We start from the raw sequence: 16719 nt of genomic DNA, 5'->3' as shown, positions 1-16719 counted from the left end.
AGATCTGATTCTCAAATAAACAAAAGGCAGCTTCAGCAAATTACATTGAACATGTCTCACATGAGCATTTCAAATTCATATGAATAATAATGCCTGAAGCMGAAGCAGCAGTAGCTTAGAATATACCATTTTCTTCATACAAGCTTCTATACCACAAATACATTCAGTGAAATCARCTCATCTTGAATTTAGAAAGCCTAGAAAATATTATACTAACATCATATGAATTTATGGAAGTTACTAGATCTGCTTGTTTTGACATAAAGGTACAAAAGGGTTGTTTAAATGGAACAGGCAGACACACAGAACAATGTGCCTGTTCTCACTCCACTTTTTTTTTACCAATGACTGGTTCAGTATTATCTACTTTAGGAATTTATAATCCCATAAAAAACTGTGATCAAAGACCTTAAGAAACATACAACTTTTAGAGCAGTAGAGGGTCTCTGATACAAGACAGCATATGAAGTTTCATCTGCATTTAGTTTCTTTTCCTGTTACATCTGAACCAGCCAAGCTGATGACATTTACTAAAACACCCTAATATAGAGAAACAAAAGAGCCAAGTAAAAGGAGCCTCAGATGTACTACAACTAAGTGTTCTATACTGCTAAATAGCTATCATGATATACAGCCTTTCTAGCAGCTAGAGTATTTTATAAAGTACTGTAATTAAAGTCTCATACACAAGTTCTCTATATTTGGATACCACTTTCTTCCTCCAACCCCACCAGACACCTGCATCTGTAAATCAAATGACRAAACAAGGAAAATTCTATAATTATATACTCGCTACTGACAGATTAAAAACAAACAAAGAACAGGATTTTTTTCAAACCAAATATAAAAGTAATTGAGAAAACTGTACTCTGGATGCAGATTAAAAAAAGATGGAATAATCAATAAATGAGAAACTATTAAGTCACCACATGAAAAAAGAGCTATGAGGTCATCTCCTGACTTTCAAATTATTTGTACTTCTCAAGCAGTTAGAGCACTAAAGAAAACCCTAGGCACTAAAAAACAAATAATCAATACAAATACTACAAACTCATAACCCAGCAAACTAAACCATAACTATAAGACTTCATCTGATTTGTGGCAGAGGAAAAGAAAAAGGAGCAATCTGTTCTTGTGTAAATGATTCTTTTTTCAAGATACATCAAAGCTGACATGAAGATCACTTCGTTGAGAAGTGTTTGCACTGCAACAGCTGCTGCTACCTGTCAGCCAGTCAATTAACAATGTTTTCTATAACAAGAGATTAAGACCAACTCGAAGGAACTTTCCATGGTTACTACAGCAGATGTTTTAGTATGCAGAAAATATTTTCATATTAATTGGTTCTAGMAGCTGCATACAAAAAAGGACATACTTAAATATCAATTCTTTTACCTTAAAACATGTGGGGGAAGTACATGGCCTGGGCTGTACATCAACCAGCATCACACAACCTGTTTTTCAAAAAGCTACAAGTCTTCTACGAACACAAAAAGTTCCACTTTCAAACTACAGTTAAAATAACACAGTACTTCTGCAAACCTAGAATCAACCTGTACCATGAACAGATCTTTTTCAACACTTAAGGATTTTTCTGGTCCCCCAGTCCAYAAGATAGTCTTGTTATTGACCCCTCAAAGTAGAAGTTTTTACAGTTGAGTAGCAGAGTTGAAWAGTGATGTCTTGCTGTGTTTCTGAAAGCTCTATGCAGTTTGGGGGAAAGTGAACAACAGTGCAGCTGCGGATGCTGCACTTTTTTACTCAATGGCAGAAATAACTTTTTTTTTTTTAGTTCAACTAGCATCAGCCATTTTAGGCTCAAAACTTTGCCACTGAAAGAGTTTTGAACTATTTGCATTTGCAGTCTGGACCATGTTTACACTTGAATCAGCCTAAAGACCCTACAGGAGTACTGTAGCTGCAGTAAACCTTGAAAGAGGGCAAAGTACAGGCAAATAACAGCCGAAATTATCTCCTGTACTACAGCATCAAACACACACTTAACTTTTTCTAGGTCACTTTCTTACAGTATACCTAGCACTTCTAAAACCCATGAAACAAAAATAATCTGCAAACATCTCCAGAAGCAGTTTTCTCCACCTCAAGGCTACAAAGAGCTAACAGAGACTTTCAACCTGCAGTTCATTACACATTTAATACATTTTTTCCCCTGTTACAAGAATCTGTTTGGGACAAACTAAATTGGAAGTATGGAAGGACTTCAAACTCCAGAAGTGAATTTTTAATCAAGACAATTATTGTTACAATTAGCTCCATAGTTTTAATGTTTGATGTAAGAGCCTATTAATCCACGTAGGGCAGCCTAAACTAGCCTCACTGCACATTTATTTTTCTCCAACATCACAATCCACAGAATCAGAATGAAWCCTCTTACACACATTGCAAGCATCCATTCAGTGAAGATTAGCACAATATTAAGGGCAKCTGAAGTACAGAAATGAACAGTACTGAATGTTTTATTGTCCAGCCATTTGATTATGCGTAAGAGGGAACAGCCCAGCCAAGACATCTGGCACAAATTACCATCATTACAATTTCTTGAACGACTTTAACAACTCTGGTCAACACCTGCATGCCAACATGAAGTCACAATGCACTTCCAGGGCCTATATTTTAAGTAAAGCCAGTCTGGCAAGACTGAAGAACCAAAATACTGATCTGCTTTGGCATAAAATTAAGCGGGCACATAATACTCCACCTTCCTTATAAAGCTCAATATTTACAAGGCTAAATATCCAGTTATGTTTTTTTAATGAAAAGGGCCTATTTAAAACAATATTCCTCCCTTTGCCCATAAACCTAGTATGACAGTCAAGAGATACCACTCTATTGCTTGTTGCTGGCTATTCCCATTTCCTGTTCTGACTCAGAGAAGCTGAGWGCATGAATTAAGTCATAATCACGGCTGTCCCTATTCACCTACCTGATATAGGGATCCCTCCCAGACCTGTGCTGTGTTGTGGTGGGAGATTCAAGTCCAAGAAATTACTATTTGAGGTGGGATTTGCTGTGTGGTTCAAGTGCATGATGCTATTGCGTGGGAAGGCCATCCAAGGATAGCGAGCTGCTTGGCCTGGAAAACTGAAGGAGTTGTAAACTGCTCGATGCTGTTGAAACTGTGGAAACCTCTGTGGCATGACTGGAAAGGTGCTACTGAGAGAGTTGGCATTTGTGGGTGCAGCAGGATGCAGGAATCCAGAACCCGGCCCTTTGGCAGTTGTAGTGTGTGGGGTAGGGTTCTGAAGAGACGTGGGCGAAAGGGAAGGTTGGTCTTGGACTGACAGTTCCTTCTCAATCAGGTCTGCTAAGGCTTTGCGGGTGATGTCAAAAGGATCAAACCCTAAGTCGTCCTCTTGCTGTTTGGAGGAACCAAACCCAAAAGCTGCTTGCCAGTCTGTGGAGGAGGATACTGGTATAGTTTCTGTTGGAAAAGAAAGCAAGGATTTAGAACAAGAATTAGAAACAGTTATCCATATAAAAACTTCAGCCTGTGTATTTGACTGTGGTCGGTCATCTTTCAATACTACTTTATACGTTTCTCAAAGACACGTTATTAATTAGCTTAGAATGTCATTTTCAGATCAAACYGTCACAGATTTCTACTAGACGTGAAGTGTTAGAACTAGCAAATAACATTTTTACTGCAGAAGTGCTCTGGTCTTGAACTAGAGAAAAACCTTATCCAGTAAGTATTTTCAGGAAAAACCCCAAGKAGAAAGAGACCAATGAACATTTGCTTAGAATCTTCTTTACCCCATAGTACTTAATGTAAGTGTGAACAAGCAGAGTTTAAACAAGATTGTTACTGAGTTCAATATTTTGCTTTCACTATTAATGCTGTGCATGAAAGATAAGCAGGACATTCCCTCTCAAAAGAGCCTCACAGCAGTGGTTCAAAAAGCAAAACTAAAACCAACCAAAAAAACCCTCACAAAAAAGCCCCAACTGTCTACTATTACGAAGCCAAATTCTTGAGAAGGCACAATGATAAAATAAACAATGGAACTGCATTACAAGATTTTTTTTTTTGAGGCAGTGTTGCAAAAAAAGTTATCAGAATTCGTCTTCATTTTCAATTACTACTTTTTTCCTGATAGTTTTAAGTTTCTTGTTCAGGTCCAGTGAATGCTGRATCTATTTTCACAGTGTTTTTCCTCAAAATTGTGGTCAAGCAAGCTGCTAAGTACAAGCTAGTATCACTCGCAACATCTACTCCCTCTGCTGGTAGGGAACCGTTCCACTGCTTTAAGAAGGTTCAGTATCCTCTCTTAGAGAAGAAATGTACACTTCTATTTTCACTCTAAAGTCCACGATGATAAAGAATTGCTAGGAYAACAATAACTTCTCCTTTCTGTTCTTATTTAAACAGCAACCATACATTTTATATGATCYCTACTACCTGCAAATTGTCTCTCACTGCTACTTAATCCTCACAAAATTAGTGAATCAAGTACCTTAGCAGCGAGTAATTTCCTTGGTAATAAGTATTGTTTACAAACAGAATTATGATATCCAGAAGCAAGATAAACATCAAAAGATGAATAATCACTAAGTAAACCAACTATGTTATATTATTTACATTCCATTTATACTGATACKGTTTCATTATCTTTTTTAATAATTMACTCAGATTTACAATTTGTGARCTCTTAAATATTGTGAACCATTCTCAAGACTATATAAATACAACTAAAATGATGTTTCATGCATATGATRTGGTATTTCATAGGAAAGTATCTGGAAAACACAGGTATCTTTCAGCTGACAAAATTAAACATAATTTGTCTGAATTTACAAAATCTCACTTCAGAAAGAGAAATATTAGGCACCTTCAGGTAACCATGCAGGATACTAAAGAAATCCCTGAATTCTATAGAACAGCTTCTGATATTAGAATTACAGATTATCACACCAATATAATACTGACACCATATATTTTCCCCACCCTCAATAAAAACCTGTGACTAAATGTTAGAGCATACATATCACATCCTATGCATGTTGCTAAGAAAAACCAAAATAAGCACTGATAATTTAGCCATGCAGCCTGAAAGCTCTGTAAAGTTTCTTTAAGAAGAAACCCTATGGTCAGTGCAATTCATTTGCAGTCAAGTGACAAATTTGGACCATTTGTAAGAAGGGAAAACACAGTATGGAACAAGTCCTAGAGTTTTAGTTCTACAGTTTTAAGCTCTGTGCAACTCTGTACAAGTTTTGAACAACTACAAAAGAAAGGAATACCCAGCCATGTAACCTGAGGATGTACCTGATGTGAAGAGGCTCTGAGGTTCTGGTGCTGTGGGCCAGTCACTTGAAGTCTGTGGAGAGCTGGGAAATGGAGGAAGCCCACTGGGAATGGGGTTAGGGTGCCGGAAGTTGTCAGAGAAGAGTGACTGTGATTCTGTTACAGCCCCTTCAAAGGGAGACCGTGCACTGTGATTAGATGAACTGATGGGTATAACTGGATTGGGTTTTGTTAAACCAGGTGGTGGTGAAGGCGTGTCACTGTTTGTTATCTACAGGAAAGAGGGAATGAGAAAAATTAGGACATGAGTTTATATATAAAATATTCTTCACTAATTCAGATGAAAAATATCCTCAAAACATTTGGCCACAGTTGGGTTTGTTAATATATAGCTCAGCATTAGGTCAAACAAAAAATCAACAGCGGTAATTTTAAACAACATTTTAAAATCTATCTCAGAATCAACTAATGTGGAAAAAGACTTTGGAAATCATTGAGTCCAACCTATGACTGAACACCACTGTGTCAASTAGACCAGGGCACCAAGTGCCACATCTAGCCTTTTCTTAAACATCTCCAGAGATGGAGACTCCACCACCTCCTGAGACAGCTTGTTCCAAAGCCCGATTATGATACACTTCAGAAAATACTTGCTTCTCCAGCTACAAGTTCCACTAAGTCCTCAAACCCCACTGCTATTTTCAGAGCATTTATCTTTGTGTCTTACCTGCTGAGAGCTGTCACCATTTCCTATACTGAGGGAATCTGAAGGTTTGTCTATAGGGCTGCAAAAGTGGAAAGAAAAAAGACAGTAAGAAACTCAAGTATTTAACAGGAAAAATCAACATTGCTTTTGGAGTGGAAGGCAAGCCTTAAAATAAAGACAAAGCAAAATTAATAAGGAGGAATTAAGAAGGAAAAAAGTCCACTTATTTTTTATGAGACTGCTTTTTTAATCCTAAGTATTCCAATAATTTGTCATGTACCACAATGCTTTTCACCACTGTCCACTCTGCTTGCCAACCRCCTTAAGGAACAAAAGAAAAGCTTCAAACATGTTCACAGCAACCCCATGCCATACRAAAATCCAGAACTCTATACTATGGCAGTATTTTGTAACAGTCAGTCCATCTATGATACTACTGTAAAGAAATTGGAAATCTTTTCAAATACACAAGCTTTCAGTTTGCATACAAATACTAAATAAATCTGGGAAGAAATAAAACATTAAATTATTRATTTAGTACTGRYGGCAAGTTAAACTTCCCACCAGCCTTTAAGATTTTAAYTAGCAGAAATTAGTCCCAAGTAAGAAAACTGAGGTTTGAGATGCCAGAAGGGGAAAAAATACCATAAAAAACTGCCAAAAATAAGGATAATATAAGATAGAGCAGAAAACCACCTCAGAAAGGCGTTCACTGCGAATTATCATGACTTGGCTGAACTGGCACAYCTCAGGATTCAAGATGCCTATGGCATATGTGAGCTACCCTAATGATGCTAAATACCACACTAATGAAACAGCATTATTCAAGTTCACACTAAAATCTTTGCTTTGCAACTTAAAGATACTCTCATTTTCATCTACTCATGAGACACGATGCACAAGCAATCAGGCTGCACAAGCCARTAGACAAATTCTAGAAACAAGAACCAGAATTAAGAACATAAAAGGCCACAGTGTGGTACAAGTCAAATCACAGTCATGATGTTAGCACAGGAAAAATATATGTAACAATTTCTTTTAACTGGGTGCAGACTTCAGATTCTAAATAGATGTTGTTTTCAAACAGCCCTTACTGCTGCAAWGTTTAATTACTGAATACAGCTATTTAATAAGGTCTACAACTGGTAAGACTGCTTCCTCTCAAAATTTTTTCCCCTCACCCCAAAATTACTTATTGAATCCAAGCAGAATTACTTCTCCATTCTAAAGAAATTGTGTATGAGTAGTCAGGAATAAATTTTTTTGTGAAAAAAGAGCACTGATTGAATCAGTGTCTTAAATACATAAATTAAGCTGAAATATTTATAACTAGAAAAGAAAAATCACTGCATTACTCCAGTGAAGATTTACAAATACTCTCTACTAAGTGATCCAACAGCAAGAATAAACCTCTTTCATGTGAAACAAACTGCTTTTTCTAAAAACCTATAGCACAGAAATTTGCTGGAGACTCTTCATGTCACAATCAATTCTGATTGTAGAGCTGATATTCCAGTTAAATTCTTTTCCTATAGCCAACAGTCACAATACAGTTTAAAAAGCTATGAGTAAGACAACTTTTACTGATAATCTAAATGATGAAAGTGTTTCCTTATATTTGAACCTGCCTAAGGAGCCTTTATTTGCTAGACACACTTTCAGCCCCAAGGAATGAACACGAGTACTCAAAATCTATTGATYACAATACTTTTATTTATATTTAATACATTATTTTCAGGAAAAAAAGAAGAAGAATTGCACCTCACTAATGAGAAGCAATTCACAGGCTCTCTGACCACTCCTCAACAGGACTGCTATTTAGCCTAACAAGAAGGTACCACTTTCAATAACACTCTCCATTTTAATGCTTTGGTTCAATATTGRTTTAAAATGAAGATCAGCTACCTACTCAGCAGCACCATTCCTTGAAATATTAGGCTTTACCTTGCTATTTTCCCATCCAACCTCTAAATGAGCCTAACATTTTTTACTTAAAAGGGTCCATAAACAACAAACCAGCATGACTACAGACTTAAGACTGGAACACCAGTTCTATTCAAGGAAGACATCAAAAAACAAAAGATGTCGGCTGGCAATAAGASGTTATTGTAAGCAGATGAATTACTTCCTCCACACAAAGAAGCCTCAGTTGAATCTGCTGCCCTGTTGTCCCTCAGAGTGGTATTTGGGGAACCCTTTCCTCTKGAGTTGTGTTTCTGGAACACATTACTGGAAGGAAGTGATAGATACTTTAGCGCTAACATTTAACTTCCCTCTATTGAACCTTTTCCAACTAACAAGCCTCCTTATGTACAACAAACAGTTTTTGTGGAAGCTCCTGCATAGAAAAAATGGAAGGGCTCCTCTCTGACTGGGACTGTGCAGTCGTACAAACTGTTGATGGCCTGGTTATTCTGCTGCCCTCAGCCCTTACCTGTACTGTCACTTACTAACTTCATGTCAGRGTTCTCCTGCACAGTCTGCCAATCAGTATTTTGGACATGCTCTCTGCTAAGCGCAGCTTTTTGTGACCTGATCAGGATTTGAATCCAGCTCTCCAGCCAGAGAGACTGAAGAATCATTCCCTCCACACCAATCAGTGAGAGAGAAAGCAAGCTATCTGAAGTATAAAAGGCAGCACAATTACCCGAAATCTGAGTCTGCACCATCTGGAGTCATGTGTTCTGGGTCTGTGCCATTTTCTAATATAGGAGGCGTTTTCCTGTGTTCCATTGTTAAACCGTTGGCTGATCTACTTGAACTCTGTAATGATGGCCAGGCATCTTTGTTATTACTGTTGGGTCTGGAAAAAGGCAAGAGTAAAATAAAAAAAAAAAAAATAAAAGAGTTCAAGTTACGAAGAAAGTGTTTTAAAAATTGTAAACACTGGGGAAATAAATCCTTGTGCCAGACAATCTGTAAGAATAGATTTATCTGGGTAAATTTTTCAGATTTTACATGGCGATGACTTTAAAAAAAAATTTAGTAGGAGAGGTAGGGTAGAGAGAAAACCAGAGGGAATTCTGTTTTCTTTGCTGAATAGATAGCTGCTTTGCTGATGCTAAAGTCCAAACTTGCCCATTAGGGGGAGAGGAAAAAAAATGTAAATAAAAATGAAAAATGCCATCAACAGTTCAAGTGTCCAGACCTTTGCATATCTCATTTAGAATTACTTGCTTTAGCCCATAAGTATTTCTAAGATTTGTAAATCACGAGCTAAGTAATTTTTTATTAATATGTTTTATATTCAAGGCCCTTTCAAGCCTAGCCACAAGAGATGAAGTTTTATGTTTTATACCTACACAAAAGTCCACAGCTCTTCTAACAGACCGTGAGATCAGTCAGACAAACACACTGTTCAAGTTACTGCTCTTCATTTCTAGTTTAGTCATAATTCTACCCTTTTTTAAAGCAGCATTACATTTCATTTTAGAGTGCATATTAGAACTGAAAAAAGTTCAAGAGMTGATTCAGAACCCAAACTTTTGCTGTAAATAGTTACATCTTGTAAATTTAAGCAATATGGAATATAGTCTATAACTGAATGCATTCAAATACTGTGTTGTCTGCTAACCCTGCAATCTCACTGTAAAACATCTGCTTTTGTGTTCTCAGGTTCTTTTTATTAATTGTAGCTTTTCATTTGCTTCTATTAGGAGCTGGTTTTAGTGTCCAAGTCCTGTCTTCATAAGGAAGCAGCTTTCACAAGAAAAATATTTTTTTAACATGTAGGTCCCTCCTGATGCTCGGCTACATTAATATGTTCCTATTACATGGGTCTAACATTTAYGGTACATCTTTGGGTCAATTCACTAATTTCAGTCAGAATCTAGACATTTCACTAACTACTTACAGCAACACAAACGTTTCCTACTTCTGTTCAAATAAAATTAGCAATAGTAGCTACCCTCAAATCTCAAGTCTTTTAATATTTGCTGTTCTGTATCCATCTTTTCTCAACTACCCACACAATATGTACATAGAAACTTGATCTGATTTACAAGATATCATCTTTCTTTSCACACATTTGGATTAAGTTAGAGATAGTGAGTTGATCAGATAGAGATCATCTGGGAATGAAGGTACATCATCATCAGCAGTGTCTGTCATTTAATATTCTCACCTGTACAAAATGAACTGTAATCTAGATGTATCAAGATTGTCAATCCATTAATAGATGTATTTAAAATATCCAAATTTATGTCCACTGCAGTGCAAAGCCATCTCTACACTAAAACTAACTTTAAAGTGTCAGCTAAAAATCAGTTTTGCATCCCAGAAGAAACGGAAAGAGAAACAAATTAGTTTATGTTTTGAGGTGGGGTTTTGTGCACATGGGGTTTTGTGTATGTGGGGTTTTTTTTTTTGTTTTGGTTAAGTTCATRCTGCATCTCTAAAGGGCTGTTTTCTTAAAAGACCAGCATATGCTTAATAAGTGTTTCTTCTTGTGACGTAAGAAAATATTTCAGTTCTTCAGAAAAATGTCATCAGGAAAATGAAAAAAGCTCTGTTATAAATGTGGAATATATCTCTAATTTTAAGAGAACACAGTCACCATGACTATCAAGTAACATACCAAAAGATGAGTACACAGAGTGGCACCAGGGAATTYTAACAGCTGTCTCCAGCAGGAAGAAAAAATCTGCAAGTACCTTTCAAATTAGAACAACTGTAGAAAAACACCACAGTTTAACAGTTTTCTGCTACTGGGTATTTATAATTAGGCATATACTACTTAGAACTCAACTTCTGTTCAATTCCACAATTAAACAGAAATCCTTCATCCCAGGAACACAAGTACCACTACAGAAATGTCAGAGGCTCTGGCAAACTGTCAGAAATAGGAGTATCATATCAAGGAATCACACAACAAGAAGAACCCAGTTGAGTGGAAACTCTGAAAGAACAATGTGCATTCATCACTGCACAAGCTACATTTTGTATTGATGAGATGGGTCTYGAAGAAACATGTCAAAATCCCAGCTGCAAGAAATTCACCCTGCAACCCTAAAGGTGGTACCTAGGCATTAGCAAAGAACAGAGCTGGGGTTGTAATGATGCCTTTCAGCTGACAAGTGAAATTACCTCCAGAAATTACCACTTGTTGCCTTTTGAGTTAGATGCCATTTTTTCCTTAAGTGCTAAATTGTTAGCACCAAAGACTGGCCAAACTGCAACTTTTAAGCCTTTATGAAGCAATTAGAAGTTTGCTGCAGTTTTGGATAGTGCATTCTATCCGTGCTGGTGTAATTTAGATAGGAATCCAGCCAGGTTTCAAATTTAAATTAGTTCAGATTTCAAACATAAAATAATCAATACCCAAATTCAAGGAGTGGTGCATTCGTTTTGCTTGCTGMACTTTACCTTCGAAGTCAATATTGAACCAGTGCCTGAGAAATAAGGGACAGCACTGTCCTTAAGAAAAAAGATCCATCTGGAAGCCCTGACCACTTGCAGTCAAAGTGCATATGACACTGCCTCCAGAAGTTAAAGAAAATAGTCCCAGTATACCAGCTAGGATACCAGTTCTCAGACTTGTATTCTGCTCATTCAAGATCCATTGGTAGTATTTTAGGTACAGTACCCACTTTCTTGTTTAGACTGCTGTGCAGTAACGCTGCCACTGGCAAACTATTGTCTGAAAAATTCAGTAGTGGATAAACTGGCACACAACACAAACCCTGAAAACAAGGCTAAGTTAGATATGAAGTGCAATCTAACTTTCACATTCTGCTCTGACAATCTCTTTTATCAAACTCCCACAAAAAGGAGTGGAAGAAATTGTCAACAGTCTTTATTTCTTTATCTTAAATATGACATTTCAATGAATAATGAAGGACTGGTAACCTTAGAATTTCATTTATCTTTATGACTGTATACTCACATGGACAGAAATATTTTCACAACTTACTGAACAAACTATTTCAACAGAACATCATTTTAGCAAGCCATAATAAAAGATATCTGCAATTACAACACAGTAAAAAATGTATGGACCACACTATCAATCATGATGTAGAAAAACTTATCAAGATTATAAGGTGTCTCAGTTACAAGAATACAGACTACATTCATAATGTCATTCATAATGACACCAGAGCAAGAAAGTAGACATCTTGTCTTTATATTTGCAAAACCTAATATATTTATTAAAATATAAGGTCTTCTTTTAGAATATCTTGTTCTGGAGTACTGATCCAAATGCAGAAACACATTTCTTTCCTAAGTAAGACACACACTCACTTTGCTTTAGAACAAAGTGATGCATGTGTCCTGGTTCCAGCCAGGACAGGGTTAATTTTTCCAGTAGCCAGGAAGGGGCAAGGCTAGAACAGGGTGGTTACTCTATACCACCTTAGGTAGCTTTCTGGGGACTAGGGAAGGGTTCTCTTATAGGTCAGCAGAGCCTGGCAGAGGAAGCGAAGTTGGGGGTTACCATGGGGCGAGCAATCATTTGTGAATCATTCACCTCTTTCTTGTAGCTTCTGTCATTTGTATTGTTGCCATTACTGTCTGTTTTCTTATCTCATTGCTGTTTCCAGTACACTGTTCTTATCTCAACACATGATCTTTACCTTCTGTGCCTCCAATTTTCCTCTCCTGCCTAGTGCAGGGGAGGGCAAGGGGAAGGAGTGAGCAAGTGTTGTGTGGTTTGGAACAGTTTCAGTGGGAACACTAAATTGGAGAATACCATTCCTAAACAACAATATGTCCCTCCACAGAGAAAACCTGTCAGATTTTACCATTAAAAAGGTACTAAAAAGAGCAGGCAACTTAGGAGATCAAACAGGAATAGAAGTTTTCTTTGGAATAACCAGAAAGCATAACCAGGCAGTCCAGCATCAGTACTTACGCACGTACCTCTGCAGTGCTGTCACTTTGTTCTTGTTCTTGTCAACTGTACCCGTAGATAACTGAAGGAAGTTGGGGTTTAGTTTGTATAATTCTTGCAGTAGCTTCTGTTCATATTCCTGGTGTTTACCCGCCTAAGGAAAGAGAAACTCTCAATGAATGAATACTGGTTTAATAYATATTTTTACAGTTAACATTTCTTTGATATATATCCAAATAAATATACCCATATATATAATATGTCCCAAAGCTTAGTAATTTAGCCTTTACAATTTATCAGGTCACTCCTGTCAAATTCAAAACAGGGCTTCTCACTCTCAGCACAGACGTGATCTCAACAGCTCTAAAKCTTACCTAGAAATCACTTGGCTGTGCCTACCAATTTTAATTCTTTGAGACTTCTGAAACAGAAAGCCCCCAACAACCTTATTAGAACTTGTTCCTCTGTTCTAATAAAGAGCTTCACAAATATACCTTAGAAATCACAAACAGCTATATCTCCAAGGCAGTCTTCATTTCATACATCAACMATACTAAGCTTTCAGAAAATGAGAAGGAACAAAGAGTTCCTTTTAAACAAAAAGTTCTTACAAAATGGAAGTAATTCTTTATTGGCTTAATAAAACGGCYGATGTATATGCCATGACAAGCAATATATTCTGAGCAATAACTGATCAACCATTCTTTCTAGTAACAGAAAAATTGAAAYATTCTTTCCGCAAATTGAATCAATTGAGAACAACTTCTTGCTTTCAGAAACTGAGGTGTAAACCAACTCCAGAATATTAGAATCTGGCAAGTCAAGGAAGAGAGTATTTTTCAGTCTAGCTTGCAGATAACATTCTGTGGTTTAATATATAAAACAAAACCAGCAAGATATATTCCTACCCCCAGCACTTAGAATAACATCTGAAATTCAAAATGAGCATTCATATTTTTGGTAGGTTATTATGACACTCCAACCCAAGAATTATTACTTGCAAGTTAAGTATTGTTATGAGTTGAATCAAGATGCAAAATAAATCAGGGAATTTGTCAATAGCTTTTATCTACGGTTTCCACATACTAGAAGATGTYCTTTAGCAAAGGAAACAAGTGCCAAGATTTATGGTCAGGTCTTCTRAATCTTAAGTCTGAAACATAAAAGTTATTATCTATGACATCTTCACTATTGATTTAAAAGCTGTCACACTATTTGTCATCTAAAATTTAACATTTCTTATATTACTTAATTACTTATTTTGTYATCTTACCCACCTTGTCAGTGTCTACACCCAAGCTGCTCCCTATAGTAAGGAAAACTGAAATTCTACAATATGGCTCACCTAAATGCAAACTGTATGAGATATTCTGCACCCTGGATATGGTTCTTTCATCATGTAACTATAACTAGGAGCAACTAGGTTGATGCACAGATCTGCACTGGAAACATTACGCAGCCGAGTAAGAAACCTGTCTGGATCTCTCAACTTGCTTCAGTGACAGAGGACTGAGTATCATTGCCAGGGGGCATGTCTTAAGTTATGTCAGAGGTCAGTCTTAAGTTTATTTACTTGTCACATAAATGCAAGAAAGAAACAAGATTAAAATCCTATAGAGGAACTTGCAGTAATTGTGTTTTATTTGTAACAGACAATCCAGAGGCCAAACTCAGCATGTCCAATCCACCTAAAATTGCCAACATCATTTTCAGAGACTTCCTGGAGTTCTACCAACTCTTTTTAGTTTGCCACAATATTTAGCTCTATTAACAATTATTTAACCTACAATACAAATTCTTCCACTGACAATTTCTTTAATACAGAGTCAAAGTTTGCAACAATGAATATTCAACCTCTTTAAATGGACCTGGAAATTASCCAATGCAAATCCAAATGCAGCAAAGCTGTCACACTGAAAGAACAGTGTACTTAGCAGTTGTGTAATTTGCAATTATTTTTAAGAAGGCAATATGAAAAAAAAAGTTTAAGCAATATAACAAGGAACAGGGAAGGAAGATTCATGTAAGTCACCCACATGATGTAAAATCCACTCAAGACTWCTGAAGAAACTCATAGGCAAAAATTAAATCCTGACCAAGGTACACAGCCYATGAATTTTAACTAGTGGTCAGGCCAGAGGACTGACAGTTTGTCACTGACTTCTACAAAAACARCTATAAAAAAGATTCTGTGAACTACAGGCCGCTAAGTCCATTCTTCCAAAGATACAATTATAATAATATTTTTTTTTAACAGACAGATAAACCACGGCAGAGATAAACACAAGCCAATGGGATGGAATCTGAATATATTCTATAAAAGGAAACCATGATTTTTTTTATAGGGTCAGTAAACATAAATAAAGAGGATCCCCAAAATTTTAAAAGAAGTCTTTGATAAGGTTTCACACCAGGTATTTACTAATCTGCCATGGAAGAGAGGAAAGGTTCCTGTCTGAATTGAAGCTGGTTCAAAGGTAGAACTCTTTAGGGCACAGAAGCAAGCAATGAGGGCTAAAGACTGGCAGAATTTGTATGCAACACCACTGGCATACGTGAGAAAGGACTGAAAAGCAAATTCTTTACTGACAATATCAAAACTGCCATGTTGATAAAACAGCAAACAACCAAAAGGGAGCAAATAAGCTTCACCATGGTAGTGTGAGATGACACATGAAAGGAAAAGCAGTCTAGACCATAGCAACCCTCGTACTGATCTATGAATACGCTGTTACAGCTCAGTAAAAAAATACTGAAGTTACTGCCAACAGATATCTTGATCGGGCACTAGCCACAAAAAAATGTTCTGGGCATCATTAAAAAGGGCATTTAAAATAAGTTAAAACAAAATGAAAAAAAAAAGGCATATAATCACACGGCATATAAGACCCAGAGAACTGATAAATTAAACTTGGCTTCCCCCATATCAAGCATCTGARCTCTGCATCTCAAGGAGGACACAGCTAGAAAATATCAAGAAGGGCAACAGAAATCACTGAAAGAATGGAGCAACTGCTTTAAAAAGAAGTTTAAAAGCCCAGAAACTATGATTAGGAGAGAAGGCTGGGAGAGACTAGATCAAGTTTTGCCACATCACGAGGGCAATGAATAAGGTGACTAAGGGGGTTTGCTTTCAGTAAGCACTACAAAGCTAAGATTAAGGGACACTTGACAAAACTAATTAAAGAGCAGTTTAACACAGGCAAAACAAAGCACTTTACAAAACAGCTGGTGAATTCCTCGGGCTKGCTGCCACAAAAGACTAAGGGGTTGGCAGTATCAACAGGTTCAAAATGGATTAAATAAATTAATGGCTGACACCTCTATTAAAAAAAAGACTAGACAGGAACACACCCTCAAACATGTATATGTAACAGATCYAGGTGGTGGAAGAAATACAGGGAAAATAAAAGGGAAGGTGCCATGGTTTGCAACATGTCCTTTACTTTTTCCTTTTACTGCAATTATCTGCAACAAAATATACACTACAGAGACTGTTCATCTGAACCAGCAAGGTGTAGTTTTAATTTATGAAAACCTAGCTGAAATCCTAAGAAAACCTGTGGAAAGTATTGAATAGATATGGACATTTCTCCTTATTCTCYGGCTTACATCAGCCTTAGACAACAAATTCTACTAGACAACATTTGTGCTGGCACTAAGTGTGGGACTCTTCTTCATGGACAGACCACATGTAAAAATTACAGCATGGATGCAAGGCTGGCRGACTTGAAACTGAGTTTAAAAGCTTTACCATACCTCAGGTAGAAGGACAGAGGCAGACCCAAAAGACCTCAGAATACACCGCATTTGAGACAGTAAAGCTACCCACTTACTTGGTTCCCTACCCTAGACAATAAGCATTTTGATGCTGAGATAGTAAAAAAGATCCCAGCATCATCTTTTATGTGCTAT

At 36.9% G+C, this 16719-nt stretch overlaps 1 protein-coding gene across 5 annotated transcripts in view; it reads right to left on the bottom strand.

Annotated features, from left to right (window-relative positions):
* The window catches only part of CNOT4 (CCR4-NOT transcription complex subunit 4), a 75224-nt gene that overhangs the window by 14644 nt on the left and 43861 nt on the right, over positions 1 to 16719 (bottom strand). For 3 of the 5 annotated variants that reach the window (XM_057386197.1, XM_057386190.1, XM_057386214.1), the window contains exons 7-11: positions 12834 to 12958; positions 8620 to 8775; positions 5994 to 6051; positions 5288 to 5537; positions 2945 to 3442 (exon numbers count right to left, since the gene is read on the bottom strand). In XM_057386197.1, coding sequence (XP_057242180.1) covers positions 2945 to 3442; positions 5288 to 5537; positions 5994 to 6051; positions 8620 to 8775; positions 12834 to 12958 — 1087 coding nt within the window. The remainder of the gene's footprint in view (positions 1 to 2944; positions 3443 to 5287; positions 5538 to 5993; positions 6052 to 8619; positions 8776 to 12833; positions 12959 to 16719) is intronic. The other 2 variants (XM_057386205.1, XM_057386223.1) reach the window with 1 other exon arrangement.

The sequence above is a fragment of the Malurus melanocephalus genome, unplaced genomic scaffold (assembly GCF_030028575.1).
Source record: "Malurus melanocephalus ecotype Western Australia unplaced genomic scaffold, MMel_1.1 scaffold_16, whole genome shotgun sequence".
Taxonomy (NCBI): domain Eukaryota; kingdom Metazoa; phylum Chordata; class Aves; order Passeriformes; family Maluridae; genus Malurus; species Malurus melanocephalus.
The sequence above is the reverse complement of the archived record's forward strand: the minus strand, read 5'-3'. Positions and strand labels throughout refer to the sequence as shown.